At 43.8% G+C, this 19,105-nt stretch overlaps 1 protein-coding gene across 1 annotated transcript; it reads right to left on the reverse strand.

Annotated features, from left to right (window-relative positions):
- Nucleotides 1-320: 320 nt before the first annotated feature.
- On the reverse strand, nt 321-2,213 carry LOC308346368 (ribonuclease pancreatic-like). The gene is made up of 2 exons (XM_080809229.1): nt 2,127-2,213; nt 321-1,035 (listed from the first exon to the last, which is right to left on the reverse strand). Exon 2 carries the CDS (start codon nt 1,008-1,010, stop codon nt 555-557), a length of 456 nt encoding a protein of 151 aa, XP_080665355.1. The 5' UTR covers nt 1,011-1,035; nt 2,127-2,213; the 3' UTR covers nt 321-554.
- Nucleotides 2,214-19,105: the final 16,892 nt, after the last annotated feature.

A 19,105-nucleotide genomic window follows, 5' to 3' on the forward strand; every position in this document is an offset into this window, starting at 1 on the left:
TCTTCTTGAGGTCACCCCGTCCTTCCTTCCATGCCAGAGATTTTGGAATATGAGCTCACCCTCCCTCAGCTCACCCAGCAGGACAGTCCCAGACTGTAGCTCCCTTTCATCTCAAATAGCCCATACGTAACAGCTTCATATTTGACAGCAAGGCATCTCTGAGAAAAGGAATGAAATGAGAAAAGGTCACTGAGAACCAAGAGTCAGGAGCAAAGGCATGTAATGATTCTATTCCACACTTAGGAAATCTACCCAGATTTACAGTTCTCACCCGAGCAGGGACGCAATCACACAGACAGGACCAGATGGCAACCGCTTCAGAAATCCAGGTGGTTGCAATTCTGTTTTATTGAAAGAATCCAGGAAGTGGTTTACACAGGGCCCCCCTCACCCCCCAAACCACACAGGGGCAAGCCCTGGGTAGGAACGCATGTGTGTTTGGGATAGGAGCCCTGGCTGGAGTTCTTTCTCTCAGAGGAAGGAGGGGAGAGGGGAGAAGCAGGTGCCACAACAGGGAGGTGGGGCATCTCGCTGCTCTGGCCTCAGGTGCAGACCTACACAGAACCATCAAAGTGGACTGGCACATACTGTACACACTCACAGGCCATGATGATGGATTTCTGTAGCTGCTTGGTCTCGTAGTCGCATTTGGGGTATTTGGAGCCTTTCTTCAGGTGGCAGTCGGTGATGCGCATCTTGGAGCTGCTTTTGTGGCAGTTGGACTGCCCGTTCTTACAGGGGACATTTCCCTGGGAGCAGACAGCCTGGACATCTGGCAGAGGCTCGTGGATAAACGTGTTCACCGGCTTGCACCGTCCAACCGTCATACCCCGGCGCTTCATCATTTCATTGCAGTAGCTGGAGGTGACAGTGGAGGTGTTCGGGTCCATGTGCTGCCGCTGGAACTTCTCGTACCGTGACTCCTTGGCCAGAGAAGGCTGGACACGGTTCAGCACCAGCAGCACCAGGACCAGTGGTAGGAAGAGGATGAAGAACCTCTCCTGAGCCATGGTGGTCTCACTCCTCTGGAAGAGCCTAGCCGGGAAAGGGAGAGAGGAGAAAAAACATTGCCTTAGAAAGAACCCCAGCTCCTCCCTGTGGCCTCCCTGGCTCACAGTCTCCATTTGGGTCAGCCAGAAAGGTATCCCTCCTCCTGTGCAATTTTCCAAGGATTGAGACGCTCACATACACTCTTGTCCAAGAGCATTTAAGTCCCAATAGCTGGAGAGAGGTGGTCTTTGCCTCTGGGTGGTGACTTGACAGTGAACTAAAATCCTGCAGTCCTGTGTCTGAATATTAGAGATAAAATTTAAAATTCATTTGAGGAGGCACCTGGGTGGCTCAGTCTGTTAAGTGTCTGCCTTGAGCTCAGGTCATGATCAGGTGTCCTGGGATTGAGCCCCACCTCCAGCCCAGATCCCTGCTCAGTGGGGAGCCTGCTTCTCCCTCTCCCTCTGCTGCCCCCTCTGCTTGTGCTTTCTATCAATCTCTGTCATATAAATAAATAAAATCTTTAAAACACTAAAAAATAAATAAAATACATTTGAAAAATAAATACATTTATACCCAGTGCTCAAGGGGCTTATCAGAAAATCCTTTTGAGGGGCGCCTGGGTGGCTCAGTGGGTTAAAGCCTCTGCCTTCGGCTCAGGTCATGATCTCAGGGTCCTGGGATCGAGCCCCGCATCGGGCTCTCTGCTCCGCGGGGAGCCTGCTTCCTCCTCTCTCTCTGCCTGCCTCTCTGCCTAGTTGTGATTTCTCTCGTCAATTAAATAAAATATAAAAAAAAAAAAAAAAAGAAAATCCTTTTGAATAAACCACGAACTGAATGGCATCCCTGAAATACCACATGACCTGCAGGATCATGATGAACAGAGCGAGGCCTGTTTTCCTCCAACACAAGGGCAACAGCCCAGTGCCTAACACTAGCATCATAGAGGGATGTCATAGTATTCCCAAGAGCAATGCTTCCTTCCCCCAGCGTCATTGGTTCCCTGCAGCCCACATGCTCCATCCCTATACTGGTCCGGCCCAAGCTTTCTCAGGTGCTAACCTCAGCCACCCTGGTCCCTCCAATCCAATGCATAAATAGAAGGAGTCCTGGAGATCTCCTCTTCAGCCACTGACCTGGATCTCTAGCTTGGTCCCTAGGACAGAGCAGAAGGCCAGTCTCTGTGATCCCTGGATCCCTGGGGAGGGAATCCTCTGCAGATTACAAAGGGGCTTGGCTTCCAAGGAAAGATAGGTGGGAGGAGCATCTTGGTTTCACTTTAGAGGGAACCAAGGACCTTGTGAAGAAGGACATTGTAGGGAATCATCCACACCACTCTTTTTTCAGGACTGCTGGGAAGGGTGAGGCTTGACCACTACGGTACTGATGCCTGAACCCCAGCAAAGTCCTGGTCATCTCAGGAAGCCATTTTCACCAAAAAGCGCTTGGAGGTTTGCAAAGGACAAATAAACATGTGATTCCCAGAGCAGCAGAGAGAGGGAGGTCTTCTGTCTCTCCAGGTGTCCTGGCATGGCTGGAATTCCAAGAACACCTTTTCTGTGGGGAAGAGGGTGGGGCATCCAGGTGCCCCCCAATGGAAGGCTGCAAGGACCTGAGGTCTGGGGAGGGGCGTGGGCAGTGGCCAGGCAGGGAGGAGGAGGAGACCTGCGACTGGCCACTTCAGTTCTCCTGCGTGTGGAAGGTGGGTGTGCGGCAATTCTTGGCCACAGCAACGGCTCCTGGAAGGTCAGAGTGGAGGAGAGGAACTAAAGTCAAACCAAATCCCCAAGGAATGTCAGGCTGGCTCAGTCACCAGAGCATGGGACTCTTGATCTCATGGTTGCAGGTTTGAGCCCCATCCTGGAATTGGAAACAACCTATTTAAAAAAAAAACAAAAAAACCTCAAATCCCTTTTGGAGAAAAAAATAGGGAACTCCATGTTTCTTAGCAGCAGAATTCCCTCTGTCAACTGAGAAAGTAGGGAAAACTGAACAAGAACAAAAGCCTTTACTGGGAAGTCTCAGGATTGTGTTTTTTGGAGCAATGCCCCAAAAGCACCCTCCTGTACAGGAAGAGCAGGGTGTTGGGGATAAAGGGTGGGGGACAAGTACCTGACTTGCATCAGGGAGCAGAAGGCTCTGACGGACTGAGCCCTGCTGATTTACACTTGGGTTGACTAATGCATTGGTTTTATCACACCACACGATTCCTGATCTGCATGAATGAATCATCTGTCATCAGAAGGCCACACTGGCAGTTTTATGACCCACATGCCAGGTGTCCCGTTGCCTTTATATGCAACTGCTTATAAAACAATTACTGTGTCTGTCCAGTTCAAAAGGTCTTTCTGCCCAGTTCAAAATTTCACTACAAGGGGAAATGGAGCTTCAAGATGGAGTCTGTCATGCCCAGAAATTTTATACAATTTCACATCTCCTAAAAAGAGACCTGTCTTTTCTGGGTGACAATTTCCATTCCTCTGGAATGAGAACAATCATAATTCCCTCCTTGCTCTGGATTTAGATAGTCTCAATCCAAACTCTGATTTAGCATCTGAGGAGCCGGGCAACTTCCAGAACTGAATTTCTTTCCCTGTTCCTCCGTTTCCTCAGCCCTGAAAAGGGGATGATGATATGTATGTCTTAGGTTTATTATGAGGACAAAATAAGGTAAGATGGGCAGAGGGCTTGGAGAGGTCCTTGGAAAGCATGATAAATGCTAGCTCTAGTGATGGCTCACATAGGGTGCTCTTGAGATCCTCCATAAAGGATCTGTATCATTGACAGGGAGCCATCTCTGACTTCCTAAGAAAGTAGGGGTAAGTAAAGGACGTCCCAGGATTTTTTTTTTTTTTTTTGGATAAAAACCTGAACTGAAAAAAGTAGGCAGTTTTGAAGCCCTGAGGAGAGGAAGAAAGGGGAAGAGGAAAGAGAGGGACCTCAGTAGAAAGAACAGAATTCTTTAAAGGGAAGAGTTTTTATTATGTTGCCACATGATATCCAAGAACTCCTTCGTGAAGTCAGCATGACTTGCTAACAAGTATGAATTGGAAAGTGCCAGTGGGGTGAGGAAGATGTGGTATGGTGTGAACTTTTACTTTTATGTTTCTGTAATTTGCCCAGCACCCTACCCTCCACCCAGGTTTGGTCTGTCTCTTTGTCCCACATAGCACGCATATCATCTGGAGTGGTGTTGGGAGGAAAACTTCCCTTAACCACTTAGGTTCATGTCAGAGAGCCTGCAACGTCCCTGATAAAAAAAGACTGACAGGAAAATAGACAAGGTTTATTCTCATGCCTGTGTCAGAGCTCAATAAAGTGGCTTCCTGAACAGCAAGGGATAGGGGTTTCTAGATTAACTTCATAGGGGAAGGAAGGGAGGGAAATAGGATATAAATGGGGTCTTGTTTTCATGTTTTTGGGGGAGATAAATGAGCTTTTAGGGAACAAGTGGGAAGTAAGACAGTTTGTGATAACGTTTGCTTATGTAGGCGTGAGTGGCCTGTTCTCTTCCAGGCTGTAAAACTTCCCCAGTGGAGATTTAGGGCAGTTTCACTCTCAGAAGATTGCCTTTATTCAGGTAAGAGAATCTCTGAGGGACGTCTGGTGCCTCAGTTGGTTAGGTGTCTAGCTCTTGATTTCAGTTCAGGTCATGATCTCAGGGTCTTGGGATCCAGCCACCATCAGGCTTCTCCCTGTCACTGGGGAGTCTGCTTAAGATTCCCTGTCCCTCTCCCTCTGCCCTTCCTCCCCTACCTCTCAAAGATAAAATAAAATAACCACTTAGAGCTGAGCAGGTGAAAAGTTAGGGACTTCTACATCAACCACTTCTTAAGGGATAGGTACTTGTTACCTTGATCTCTCTCTCCTGCTTGCTTCTGACCAGGGACAGAGGACTGCCCCTTCCTCTGGTTCATTGTGCCAAAAACCCATCATCTCCCCACAACTCTCCATCTCCCCATTTCTGGGAACTGTAAGTAACAAATCTTAAGACTTTGCTTCTGTATCCATGTCCTGAAATGGTGCCCTGGGTTTTTCACTCCCCAAAGTGGTAACTGGAATGCTGAGGGAGTAAGCTGACCATGTGGATGGCTTGTCCCCTCTTCAGCACATCATAATCTTAATTGAATACACTAACTCTGATTTCTCAATACACCAACATAGAATTATTTACCATGGCTCTTGGGAATGAAGATAAAATAAGGCACTCGCTGGCAAAACAATAAAATAAAATAAAACCTAATAGAGTTGATAACTTCATTAAAGCAGCCCTCCTAAAAATATTTGTAAGCATGGATTTCAGGTTACAGAGAAAAGCTACTCAATGGAAATATGAAATTCAGGAAGGAATAAAAAGAAGATGATGACAAATATGTGAACAAATCAAAGATGTCTTGAGTATATAAAGCAATGATGTGTTGTTGAGTTAAGGAGATAAAATTAAAATAAACATCAGTAACATAACTTGGAAGTGATGTGAATTGCCAAGGGTTCAAGAGATGACTAAAAGTACTGATTAGACTTGTCTATGCTTACTATGAATTTGAGAATTTCTAAGGTAAACAATGAAAAGATTTGAAACATAGGGTTTGCATTCCAAACTAGCAGAAGGAATAAGTAGACTGTGGATCAGTTAGGATAGTCTAGGTTGTGCTGCAGTAACAAACAATCTTAAAATTTCAGTAATTTAAAGTTTCTTTCTCATTCCTGCTACATATCTATCTTGGTCCAGCCAAGGGACTCTGCCTGCTATTGTCACTTGGGCAAACAGGCTGACACAGGCTTCATCTTGACACACACTGTCATAATCACAGATGCAGAAGAAAGACAATATAACACTGGGATGCCCAGGTGGCTCAATCGGTTAAGCAACCTGCTCATGACTTTGGCTCAGGACATGATCTTGGGTCATGAGATCAAGCCCTGAGTTGGGGTCTGGGATGAACATGGGGCCTGCTTGAGATTCCTCTCCCTCTGCCTTCCTCCCACTCACTCTCTCTGTTTCTCCCTATGTAAATAAATAAAACCTTAAAAAAAAAAAAAAAAAAACCAAACCCAGCACCCCACAGGACAGCTCTTAAAGCTTCTGCTGGAAGGGTCACATGTCACTTCTATTCACACTTCATTGACCAGAGAAAACCTCATGTTAACATTTATGTACAAGGGACAGAGAAATAGGATCCTTCTAAGTGCCTGAAACAAGAGAAGTATTTGTGAACAGCTTTAATGGCTGTTGCAGAATGACAGACAAATACACCTATAATCCAAAAGAAGAGAGAAAGGATAGGAATTAGAAATGCCAGACAAATGAGACACATAGAAAAGGCAAAATAAGATAGTAGATATTCACAGAGGAGAATAAAAGTGAATAATTACATTATATAAATGGGCTAAATGGTCCAGTTAAAGATAAGATTGATAGTGGGGAAAAAATTAACACTCTTTTTCTTTCTGTCTATGTGCATATATGCAGAGAGAGTAGGCACACACACTATGTGTATATTTATATATACATAACATTACTTATATATAAGATATGTATCTATCTTACAATTTTAAAAAATGTTTAAGAAGGAAATATTTATTAAATGATGACATGTAATAATCAGGAGATCAATGGAGCATTTTCTGGAGTACTTTCAGAGCACCCTTATTCGAATATATTAAAGAGAAAGTCAGAGACAAAGAAATGGAGTTAACAAGGAGGCTGACAATGAGGGGATGGAGCAAATCTGTGCACTGGTGTGATGCGGGTGGCTGGAGAGAAGGTGACTTGAAGGTGTGCACATCTTGAGGAAAGTCAGTACAGCAGAAGATACTGAAAATATAGCACAGAGATAGAGCATAGCTCCAGGAAGGGGGCTGACATGGATAGAGGAACAGGAGACTGTCTTGTCTGTGAGGATGGTGGAAAGGGGGAGGTAGGTACCAGACAAGGAAAAGGGTGCAGCTGAGAAACAGCGAAGTTGACTAAGAATATGAGCAGCAGAAGAATGTCCTTTCCAGCAATGGGATTTTCTCCCAAGTCTCTCAAGTGAGACTTGAGTCTTGTTTGCTTCAAACCTCTGTTTTAAAACAGGGTTCAGGGGGCGCCTGGGTGGCTCAGTGGGTTAAGCCTCTGCCTTCAGCTGAGGTCATGGTCTCAGGGTTCTGGGATCGAGCCCCACATCGGGCTCTCTGCTCAGCGGGGAGCCTGCTTCCCTCTTTCTCTCTCTGCCTGCCTCTCTGCCTACTTGTGAGCTTTCTCTCTCTGTCAAATTAAAAAAAAATCTTTAAAACAGGGTTCTGAGAATGTCTGCATCATCTCTGTTGTCCTCTAGGTCATGAGAACAGTTATCCAGTGTAGAATGAGTCTGTGACCCATTACTGAGAGACATCATTTCCCATACATTAAATTACAGTTGCAGTATTTATCTTCATTATACAGATTAAAATGTGATATCAATCTCTCAAAATTTCTCTCAAGTAGTTTGACATACATCACAGTTGTCATTTCTTTAGGCACATACAATGTGATATTCATTTTCATAAACCACTCTTGAGAATTTGACTAGAGCCTGTAGAGTGAGGAGACCATACGTATTAGTTGCAGCTTCATGACTGGTATGTTATGTTCAGAAAAAATTTTCACCTCTCTGGACCTCAGTTTTGTCATCTATAAAACACACAAGCTGGATGTTTGGCAAAGCACTAATAAAAGGGAATTTAAATGCATAGCGACTGGAGTCTGTTTGGACGGGGGTGTGGAATCAGTTCACCTTTTTAATTATTCCTGAAACTCCAACTTGCATTTTTCTGGTTGAGTGCAGATGAATACCCAAAAGTCCTGCATTACGATTTTAAAGATCAGTAATATATCAACTTCTGTATTTATTTCCTTATCTATAAATCAGGAGTAATTAAAGTACCTTGTTCTAAGATGCCATAGACTGAATGTTTGTTTCCCACCCCCCACCCCAAATTTGTATATTAAAAACCAAGTCTCAATGAGATGGTATTTAGAAGTGAGGCCTTTGAGAGGTGATTATGTCATGAAGGTGGAGCACTAGCGGATGGGATTAGTGCCCTTACAAGAGAGACCACAGAGAGCTCCTTTAGCCCTCTATCATGTGAAACTGGTTCATAAGTATGAAACCATGTATATGCCCCTGTTGGCCGAGGGCCATCCCTATTTATGCTCATTCCCTTGACTAATAAATGATAATGTCCCTCTTCACTCCCCAAAGTGTCCCAATTCAGACAGTAAATTATATGGTCACTCTATTGAAAACACATAGTAAGCCCTAATAGAATTTTTATATTATTATTATCACTACTGATATTGTTCCTTCAAGAGTCAAAGCTAAAATTTCAGTTTTAATTCTGATTTAGTAGAGGTGACAGTGATTGATGTTTCTGATTGGGAGGGAGGGATAGACTGACAATCTCTAAATTCTATCTTTATTTTTTTAAAAGATTTTATTGATTTATTTGACAGAGAGAATAAGCAGGGGGAGCATCGGAGGGAGAGGGAGAAGCCGGTTCACTCCTGAGCAGGGAGCCCGAGATGTGGGGCTTGATCCCATGACCTTGGGATTATGACCTGACCCAAAGGCAGACACTTAACTGACTGAGCCACCCAGGCTCCCTAACTTCTGTCTTTATAGAGAATCAGAGATCAGTGAAAATGGAATGGGTGTATCAGGAAAACACAGGCAGATCTGGGCTTGGACATCACAGTAGACACACTAAGATTTACTCTGGCGTAACTGTCAGAAGGCACTGAGACATTCAAAGCAGTGCCTCCAAGAGAGCCTTGGGATAACCATGTACAACTGAGCATAACTCATAGGGACAATGATGGGAAACATGGCTGTACCTGAGTCTCCCCGGGGGAAAAATGGGACAGACAAGTTTGTAAATAGGAAGCAAAGGGAGTGAATGAAGGCTGGAGGGAGAGGGGTCTAAACAATGCAGCTTACCTTGCACCTAAGGGTTGCCTTTGGCTATTCCCTTCTGTGTGTTAGACAATAGAGTGGCCATAAAGAGGAAGGGGGTAGATCCAGAGCAGGAGGTGTCTTATCTGCAGTCCCCTGTGTTGCCCTAGCTCCAAAACTGCCTCTCAAGAGGTCTCGATTCCTGTTAGGTTCCTAGGGGAAGTTGCCTCAAGATACCTTCAAATCTCCCAGATATAACCAGGCCTCAGAAAAAACAGACCATTGGACATAGCATTTCCGGCCTGGAACTTGGTCAGCCAGCTCAGATGACCAGGGTTACAGCTGAAGAATGAAATCATTACTGGCTTAAGTTCTCAGTGAACAATGTAGTTTTTGTTTAACATTTCTGAGTGCTTGTTGATTGATCAATTTTCAGAAAATACTCTCTTCCAGTGAAAAGTATTTAGACCAGGTGTAGGAGTAAGTCAGGGAGGTCTGGGGTTTGTTCTGAACTTTCACTGACCTTCCAGCCCCTTGAGAGGATGGCCCTTGTAATCAGTTCATCCTGTCCAATGACGAGTCTAAGGAAAGAGAAGAGGGCTGTCTCTGGGATGGCCAAATAGATATGCTGCTTATTTGCATGTTATCATCTTAGTCTCAGAAACACTTTCTGCTCCTGACTCTATGCCTGCTTAACTTCATTTGTGACTTTGTGGAACATCATGTAGTGAGAAAAAGCATGGGCCTGAATTAGAGCCCCAACGCCATAGTATAGCCTACGGCTAACAACATGGTGTTGCTTATGCATTGCTGTACGGCACACTTACTAAACACTAATACTTTCATTATCTCTGATTTTATGGTTTAGGTATAAGACATCAGTTTTCAGCAGGGTATGGTAGAGATAAGGGAAAAATTGCGAACACATCCTAAACTTTTGGAGTTCATCATAGTGGTATGGGCAAAACAATTCTCAGATTATGTTAGATGTATTACAAGAGTGAGCAAATGAGCACAAGGGTTAATGTTGTGAAGAGCCAGGGTTCAACCTGGACATGTGTTTACGGAATAGGTGGAGGAAACAGAGGGGAGGAAGAAACTTTTTCCTCCACCCTCTTAGGTTCAGAGACTGGGAATGTACAAGTTAAACTGACAAAAGATAGACTAGCAAGAGAAAAAACCTGAGTTACATACACATATACAGCACCAAGAGTGAACCCTAATGGATTCTATGGACTTGGGGTGGTGTGTCAATGTAGGTCCATCATTTGTAACAAATGTACTGCTCTAGTGTAGGATGTTGAGAGTGGGGGAGGCTGTGCATGGGGGGGGGGGCATGGGGACACAGGGTATATGAGAATTCTGCTTTCTGCTCATTTTTTTCTGTGGATCTAAAACTGTCCCAAAAAATGATGTCTATTTAGAAGGAAAAATTAAAAAGAGATGCTGATTTCTTCAAAAATTTCAAAGACCTTGACATATTTCACTCACCATCATCTCTTCCAGTCCTGTCTATGTTGATACAAAAGTTGGATATTCATCCTTTCTGATGGAGGCATAATACTCCATTGTATATGTCAAGAAGGGAGAGTCAATTATCATATGGTTTCACTTACTTATGGAGCATAACGAATAACACGGAGGGCATTGGGAGATGGAGAGGAGAAGTGAGTTGGGGGAAATCAGAGGGGGAGACAAACCATGAGAAACTATGGACTCTGAGAAACAGACTGAGGGTTTTGGATGGGATAGGGGTGGGGTGTTGGGTCAGCCTGTTGGTGGGTATTATAGAGGGCATGTATTGCATGGAACACTGGGTGTGGTGCATAAACAAAAATTTTGGAACACTGAAAAAAAATTAAAAATAAAAGAATGTCAATGCTAAAAAAAAAATTCAAAGACCTAAGATACAGAGACTGTGGAAATATTATAGATTAAAGGTGGCTAAAGATACATGGCAACTAACTGTGACACCTGACACTGGCCTTGAACCCAAACTAGGGGAAGCACGCAGCCGAGAGAGCATAATGTGATGCAGGAACAGCTTTTGCATGCATAACTTCCAACTCTGTACTTCTGGGCCCTCCACATGACTGGCACAAGTGCTGTCCTAAACCATCCCTACCGCTCAAATGCACATGAGAGGGAGGTGGAGATGAGTGACCCTGGAGATTTAAAGTCATTGCTCTACACAGGAGGACCTAGAGTGGGGCAGGTGCAGTTTCAGGATTTGCCATAAGCTGAGAAATGATAAGGCAACCTTGATCTTAATAAAGAATGTGTGGACAGACCATGTGATTGATCAGATTCAATGAAACCCTCCTGAGAACAAGCTTTCAGGCTCTTGGACAGGCTGCACACAGTGTCCATGCGCCCAGAGAGGATAAGCTGTGTGTACTCTGTGTGGACAGACTGACCAGACCACAATAAATGATGTTGATAAAGAAGGGAATTAGTCCACAGAGAAAGGAGGGGACACTCAGACAGAAGATCTTTATTCCATCAGTGGTCTTTCATGATCATTGATGTGTGGGAACCCTGATTCTTTCAAAGACCAGCCCATGTATTCCACTTTTCTTGATAGGAAGAAAACTGTATAGAGAGATCCAATGGCTGGAGAGTCCACATTTTTCTTTCATAGTCCAGTGGGGCATCTCCCAGCCTTCTCTGCCGCTCTGTCATAATGGTTCTAAATCTCTGTGTTTGCATTTGAATGCAATTAATTTTTGTCTTTTCTCAGTAGTTACAATAAGTCAACATCTGTACAGAATTTGTCATTACTTAACATAGTTTGTTGTTGCCACCACTGCTGTCATTTCAATGTCTGTTGCTCTTACTTCCTGCTGCCAATGGTGGGACGCTTAGAATGGCTCCTCCAGGGAAAGCATCACTCATCTCCTCTCTGTCTAGTACTGAGACTCATTACATCCTTCTGTCTTCTGCAAGGGGACCTCAGAACCCGTCAGACATGTCACCTCACTCTCAGGTGTGGAGAGAGCTGTTGACCTGGGATTTGATTGCTTGATCTTGTATAACAACCTGGGGTGAGCTCATCTAAATTTCTTTCAAATGAGAGTCTACAGTCAATGTCGTCTTATCCTTTAGGAAATCTATGCTTTCTTGGGGTACATGGGTGGCTCAGTGAAGCCCTCAGTGCTTGATTTCAGCTCATGTCATGGTGTGAGGGTCTTGGGATTGAGCTCCATGTTGGGTTCTGTGTTCAGTTAGAATCTGCTTGAAATTCTCTCTCCCTCTGCCTCTGTTCCACCCCATGCCCCTGTTCCCACTCACTCTCTCTCTAAAATTAATGAATAAAATCTTAAAAAAATAAAAAGAAATCTAGGCTTTCCTTTTCCCATTTTCCTGAGGCCATGCCATCTCTATGACAAGAAATCCAGGAGCTGCTGACTCCTCAACCGGATTCCTTCTATTAGGTATTTTATTTCTTCTCTTTATGCCTTGTCACCACCATCTCATATCTCCTTGCCTCTCTCCAGCCACACCAGTCTCTTTAGGGGGAGAGAAGATGCCAAGTTTTGCCTGCTACAGGGCTTTTGCACTTGTTATTTTTTCCTGCCTGAAATGTTCTTTTATATGACTGTCTCCTCATTTGACAGGTTTCACTTTAAATATCCCCTCATTGGGGCACCTGGGTGGCTCAGTGGATTAAGCCACTGCCTTGGCTCAGGTCATGACCTCAGGGTCCTGGGATCAAGCCCTGCATCTGCCTCAGCATCCCTGCTGAGCGGAGAGCCTGCTTCCCCACCACCCCCCCCCCCTGCCTCTCTGCCTGACTCTCTGCCTACTTGTGATCTCTCTCTCTGTCAAGTAAATAAATAAAATCTTTAAATACCCCCTCATTAGAGTTCTACCCTGACCCCACTATCTGTGGTCCTTGTCTTAGTCTGTTCAGGATACTATAGCAAGCTTCCATTTACTAGATGGCTTATAAAGAACAAACATCTAACAGTTTAGGGGACTGGAAAGCCCAAGGTCAAGGCATCAGCAGATTTGGTGTGTGCTGAGAATGCCACCATTTATAGATGATTTATAGATGGCCACCTTTTTGCTGTGTCCTCATATAGTGGCAGGGCAGGGAGTTCTCCTGGACCCCATTCCTCTGGGCTCCACCCTTGTGACCTAATCACCTCTCAAGGGCTTGACCTCCTAATACCATCACATGTGGGATTTAACATTTCAAACATTCTGTCTATAGCAATTCTGTTTTTCTACCCACCAGTTCCTCTATTCAATTAATTATTCTAATTAATCTTTAATTAATTAGTGGTTGATTAATCTTTACCAAAGCAAGTAAGACTATCCAAAGGCAAAAAGACAGTCCCTTCAACAAATCTTTGGGAAAACTGGACAGCTACATAACAAAAAATGAAACCGGACCACTTTCTTTTACCAAACAAAAACAAACCCTAAATGGATTAAGGACCTAAATGAGAGATCTGAAACCATAAAAATACTAGAAGTGAGCACAGGCAGTAATTACTCTGACATCATCTATAGCAACAAAATTCTAGATATGTCTCCTGAGACGAAGTAAAGGCAAAAATAAACCACTGGGACTACATCAAAAGAAAAAGGTTCTGCGCAATGAAGGAAACCATCAATAAAACCAGATGGCAACTGGGACACCTGGGTGGCTCAGTCAGTTAAGCATCTGCCTTCAGCTCAGGTCATGATCCCAGGATCCTGGGATTGAGCCCTCATCATGCTCCCTGCTTAGTGGGAATACTGCTTCTCCCTCTGCCTCTGCCTCTGCCTCTCTCTTTCTCTGTCTCTCATAATTGAATAAATAAAATATTTTTTAAAAAAGATTTTATTTATTCACTGGACAGAGAGATAGCACAAGTACGCAGAATGGTAGGCAGAAGGAGAGAGAGAAGCAAGCTCTCCACTGTGCAGGGAGCCCAATGTGGGGTTTGAGCCCAGGACCCTGGGATCATGACCTGAGCCGAAGGCAGATGCTTACTTAACAACTAGGCCACCCAGGCACTCCAAGTATCAGGACTTTTAATGACAGTTTTAATGATACCTAAAATGGTCATCAGGCAAAATGTGCTTTCTTCCCAACACCAAACTGCTTTCTTAAGAAGGAATGGTAAGACACCAAGGGAGAAATCAATGACGATTCTTCTCAGAGAAAAATATTTTTGTATCAAAATAGGGATTCTCTGATGGTGTGTGTTATCGTCATCCTTCTGAAAGACATCAAAGAAAAAATGGCTGGGGCCCCTGGCTGGCTCAGTCAGAAAAGCGTGCTGACTCTTGATATAGGTGTCATGATTTTGAGCCCCACATTGAGTATAGAAATTACTTAAAAAATCAATCAATCAATCTTTAAAAAAATATCATAGTTGGGACCCCTGAGTGGTACAGTCAAAGTGACTGACTCTTGGTTTTGACTTATCTCTAGATCTCAGGGTCTGGAGGTCAAGCCCCACATTGGGTTCCACACTCAGCCTGGAGTCTGCTGGTTTCTCTCTTCCTCTCCCTCTGAACAATCCTCACACTTACTTGCTCGCCCCCTCTCTCTCTAAAATGAATAAATAAATCTTAAGAAGAATTGCAGTTATCCAGAGGGTGAAGTATTTTTCTTGAAGTCTTCTTGGGGAGAAAGAAGTGAATTAACTTCATAGAAATCAGTCAAGAATTCTCTGAGCAACCCTGGGATTCCAAACATTCCTCTATCTGTATTACCCACCTGGAAGAGGAGTCCAAAACTCGAGGTGAGTGTGTGGTCCCACTGCAGTAAGAAGAGGGTTTGATGAGGCTGGAAACAACCTCAACATCTGATTTAAGAAGGCAATATGTTAAATAACATCTCCACTTCTTTTCTTTTTAGAGAAGCAACACATATTCAATTCAGAAATGTTAGGAATTTTGGAAAAATCACAAATCTTAAAAAAGACCAAAAACAAAAACAGGGGTGCTTGGGTGATTCAGTTGATCAAGTGGCTGCCTTCTGTTCATGTCATGATCTCTGGGACCTGGGATGGAGCCCTGAGTGGGACTCCTCGCTCAGCGAGGAGTCTGCTTCTCTCTCTGTGCACCTCACCCCCAGATTGTGCAAGTATGCTCTCTCCATCTCAAGTAAATAAATAAAATCTTTCAAACAAAGCAAAACAACCCCCCCCAAAACCTAGACAGCTGTAATCTCAACAAAGATAAACACTCTTCGTTTTCACAATTTCCAACCAGTATTTTTTCTGATTGTATTTGAAATGAAAATGTGTGATAGGATATATAGCATTTTATTTTCTGCTTTCTTTTGTCATAACAATATAAAGAGAATATTTTCCCATTTCTATAAGCTTTCTCCTGGGGTGTATTTTATAGTGGCAACATTGTTTTCTAGGCGATGTAATGCCTAGATTTCAGTATTCTTGAACTTCCTTTTTTTTTTTTAAAAGATTTTTTTAGTGACTCCTGGGTGGCTTGGTACATTAAACACCTGCCTTCAAGTCAGGTCATAAACCCAGGATCCTGGGATCCAGTCCTGCATCAGACTCCTTGTTCAGGGGGAGCCTGCTTCTCCCTTTGTCAGCTACTCCCCCTGCTTGTGCTCTCTCTCTGTCAAAGATTTTATTTACTTATTTGACACACAGAGAGAGAACATGAACATGCGGAGAGGAAGCATAAGAGGGAGTAGTAGATTCTCAGGGGTACAGGGAACCCAACAGTGGTTCGATTCCAGGACCCTGAGAACATGACCTGAGACACCCAGGTCGTGCACAATGTCCTTGAACTTCAGTCTACTTTATCATTGGTCAAGAACAGAGAACTACATGTTTTGAACTTTACTATGCTCAGTGATTCTTATTTAATTAATTATTTACAGATTTCACAGTTTCGTGTGTTCATGGTCCCACATAACTGCTCATTGGTCTTAAAGTATCCAATCCCCGGGTGTGCTCTGCTTGGCTCAGTAGTTATGTGTAGGGTCTCATTATCCATGAGGAGTAGATCTCTGATTCAAACCAATGTCCTTCGTCTGACCTTAACTTTCTGAAGGGGATATGTGACAGGCAACAGGACCAGGAAATAAGTAGAAATTTATTCTCTATGAAAACGCTCATCTTTATATTGAGGAGAAAACCATCTTTGTAGTATGAGTCTAACCGAGTCCTCTGAAGACAACCAAGAGGAAAAAAGCACATTCTCTAAAATTAGTGGTTGAGATTAGTGGCAATTACTGAACAATATATAGCTTAGGCAACAAAGATTTATATGAGGAGATTAAGCATACAGTAAATATGTTTAATTATCTGCATCAAGTCTCTGTCCTAGAGGAGGGAATGAGGACCCAAAGAATAGGGCACCTGCATTTACTTGGACAGATACTCTTCTCTCCTGAACCAGACCCCAGGCCCTCAGCACCTCCCATTCCCTGGGCCTGTCTCCATCTCTCCTTGCCCCTCCAAGCACTCCTCTGAGCAACTCACTCCATCATCACATCCTCCTGCCTTGTCACACATCTCTCTCTATGTCCCCCTTCTTTCCTTCCCTCCCATCTCAGTGCCCTGGTCTAGCAGGTTCTCTTGGAGATCTCTACAGACTGCAAATCTCATTTGGGGATTGCCATAGCTAAGAGATCCTCCAAACAAGAGAACACGTTTTTTTAATACCCATTTCTATTGTTATTTATTTTAGTGAGCCTGACCTCTACCTTTACTGTTCCTTAGCTGGAAAATGAGGGGTTTAGTACGAATGTCTTTAGGAATTCTTTTCAGTTTAGACTTTATTTAGAATGTGAATACTCTCATTAAGGAATCTAGATGTGTGTGTGTGTGTGTGTGCGTGTGTGTGTGTGTGTCTGTAGAGGAAAGTGTATGGGAAATTTGACTGAGATGTATTACTTATCTATGTAAATCTGATTTTCCTAAATCATTACAAATTCATGCAGAAAAGGTATGATTTTCTTTTTTTTATTAAATTTTTAATTTATTTTCAGCGTAACAGTATTCATTGTTTTTTCACCACACCCAGTGCTCCATGCAATCTGTGCCCTCCCTAATACCCACCACATTGGCCACACTAATCCAAAAGAAAAGAGAGAAAGCCCAAATTAATAAAATTATGAATGAAAAGGGAGAGATCACAACTAACACCAAGGAAGTAGAAACAATCATCAGAAGTTATTATCAACAGTTATATGCCAATAAGCTAAGCAACCTAGATGAAATAGATGCATTCCTGGAAAACTATAAACTCCCAAAATTGAACCATGAAGAAATTGACAACCTGAATAGACCGATATCTAGTAATGAGATTGAAGCAGTGATCAAAAACCTCCCAAAAAACAAGAGCCCAGGACCCGACGGATTCCCTGGGGAATTCTATAACACCTATTCTCCTGAAGCTGTTTCAAAAAATTGAAGCAGAAGGAAAACTTCCAGACTCTTTTTATGAAGCCAGCATTACCCTGATCCCCAAACCAGGCAAAGACCCTACCAAAAAGGAGAATTTCAGACCAATATCACTGATGAATATGGATGCTAAGATTCTCAACAAGATCCTAGCAAACAGGATCCAACAGCACATTGATTTTCTGAAGTGAAATAGTTTTTACATGCAGACTGCATTACTATTTTAAACTATGCAAACCATTTTTTTAAAAAAAGATTTTAGTTATTTATTTGACAGAAAGATCACAAGTAGGCAGAGAGGTAGGCAGAGAGATAGGGGGAAACAGGCTCCCTGCTGAGCAGAGAGCCTGATGTGGGGCTCGATCCCAGGACCCTGAGATCATGACCTGAGCTGAAGGCAGAGGCTTAACCCACTGAGCCACCCAGGTGCCCTACGAAAACCATTTTTAAACTGATTTTATTCTAGGTGAGATGCCAAGGCCTGTGGCTCAGAACTGTTGTTCAACTGAACAAGAGAAAAGATCAGCTCAAAAGACTAGAAGATGACTTCAAACCTGTAAGACCCTCTAGCTTAGAGGACTGGCAAATACACAGAGATGCCTCTCAGTTAGCAGACATGAGTGTCAGAGTTTCCATCCTCAGCTGTCTCTGATAAAGTTTCTTCCCTTCATCTGCCTTTGGTCTAATAGGCAGTCAAGAGGCCTGGAACATGACACCCAGGAGGAAACTCTGTTTGACAGGTGCTGTGTATCCTAACATATCTTGGCTTCACTCATCATGTATAGCCATCATAATTTTCCACTGAGCATTGGAAATGAAGGGGCCTGACACTGTGTGGGTGTACTGATTTCATTCTAGACATTTTTATGAAGCCTCACAACAATGTTGTCCTGTCAGTAACCTCCTCCTCCGCTTCCCTAGAGATGATACTAACTCTTACCTGTTCTCAGAATCTAGGGTGACCTGCCATCCAACTGATTATATCCCTATCATAGAGAATTTTGCTGTTTACCTGGTAGAAAAGAAGGAGTGAGCTCCTAGTCTGAGGCTCAGCTGCGATGGCTTGTATGGCCTCTGTCTAGTGCCAGCTGGGCCTATTCCCGCAGCTCTAACTCAGGCTACAGAATTCCGGGTGACATCACTCTCCCCTCTCATCCATTGTCTGGGACAGCAGGGACACAGGGCTTCTCTCTCCTCATGGCCATCCACCCTCTAAGGACTTTTTCCCCACAACCTCCACCATGAACCCGACTGCAGGGGAGATGCTTTTTCCAGGATGCTCCGGTTTCCAAGGTGGTGAAACCAGAAACAGCAAGGCCTAGACACAACACATCATGCAGTCACTTCTGTCCCACTCTGTTGGTCCAGGTCAGGCACAAACCCAGCCCAGAGTCACCATGGGGGGCACTGCACAAGGAGGTGAATGCAGAGAAGGGTTATAGATGGGGGCCATTCTATCATGATCTCCCAGAGAATGAATGGCCAATGCCCTAGCCAGGCCCCGTTGTGAGGTAACTGGTGCCTTCTAACACAGAAGCCCATGTGCTTCTCTTGTCCCTGCAGGCCCCACTGCACTTCTCTGAGTCCCAGTCAGGTTCTTGAGCTCCTATTGACAACCTCTCAGGGCCTCCTGATATTTCAAGTTATAACAGGGTTGACTCATCATGGAGGAGAAATATTGATGCCTAGACCACCAGATCAAAAAGTCTTCATAAAGGTGGTCACTATGGATCCTTACTGAGGCCAGGCAACGACAGAACATCCTTGCAAAGGCCTCAAAGTTTGCTGTTTTCTAAATGCTACAAAGGCCCAGGCAAT

Source organism: Martes martes (assembly GCF_963455335.1).
Source record: "Martes martes genome assembly, chromosome: 7".
Taxonomy (NCBI): Eukaryota; Metazoa; Chordata; class Mammalia; order Carnivora; family Mustelidae; genus Martes; species Martes martes.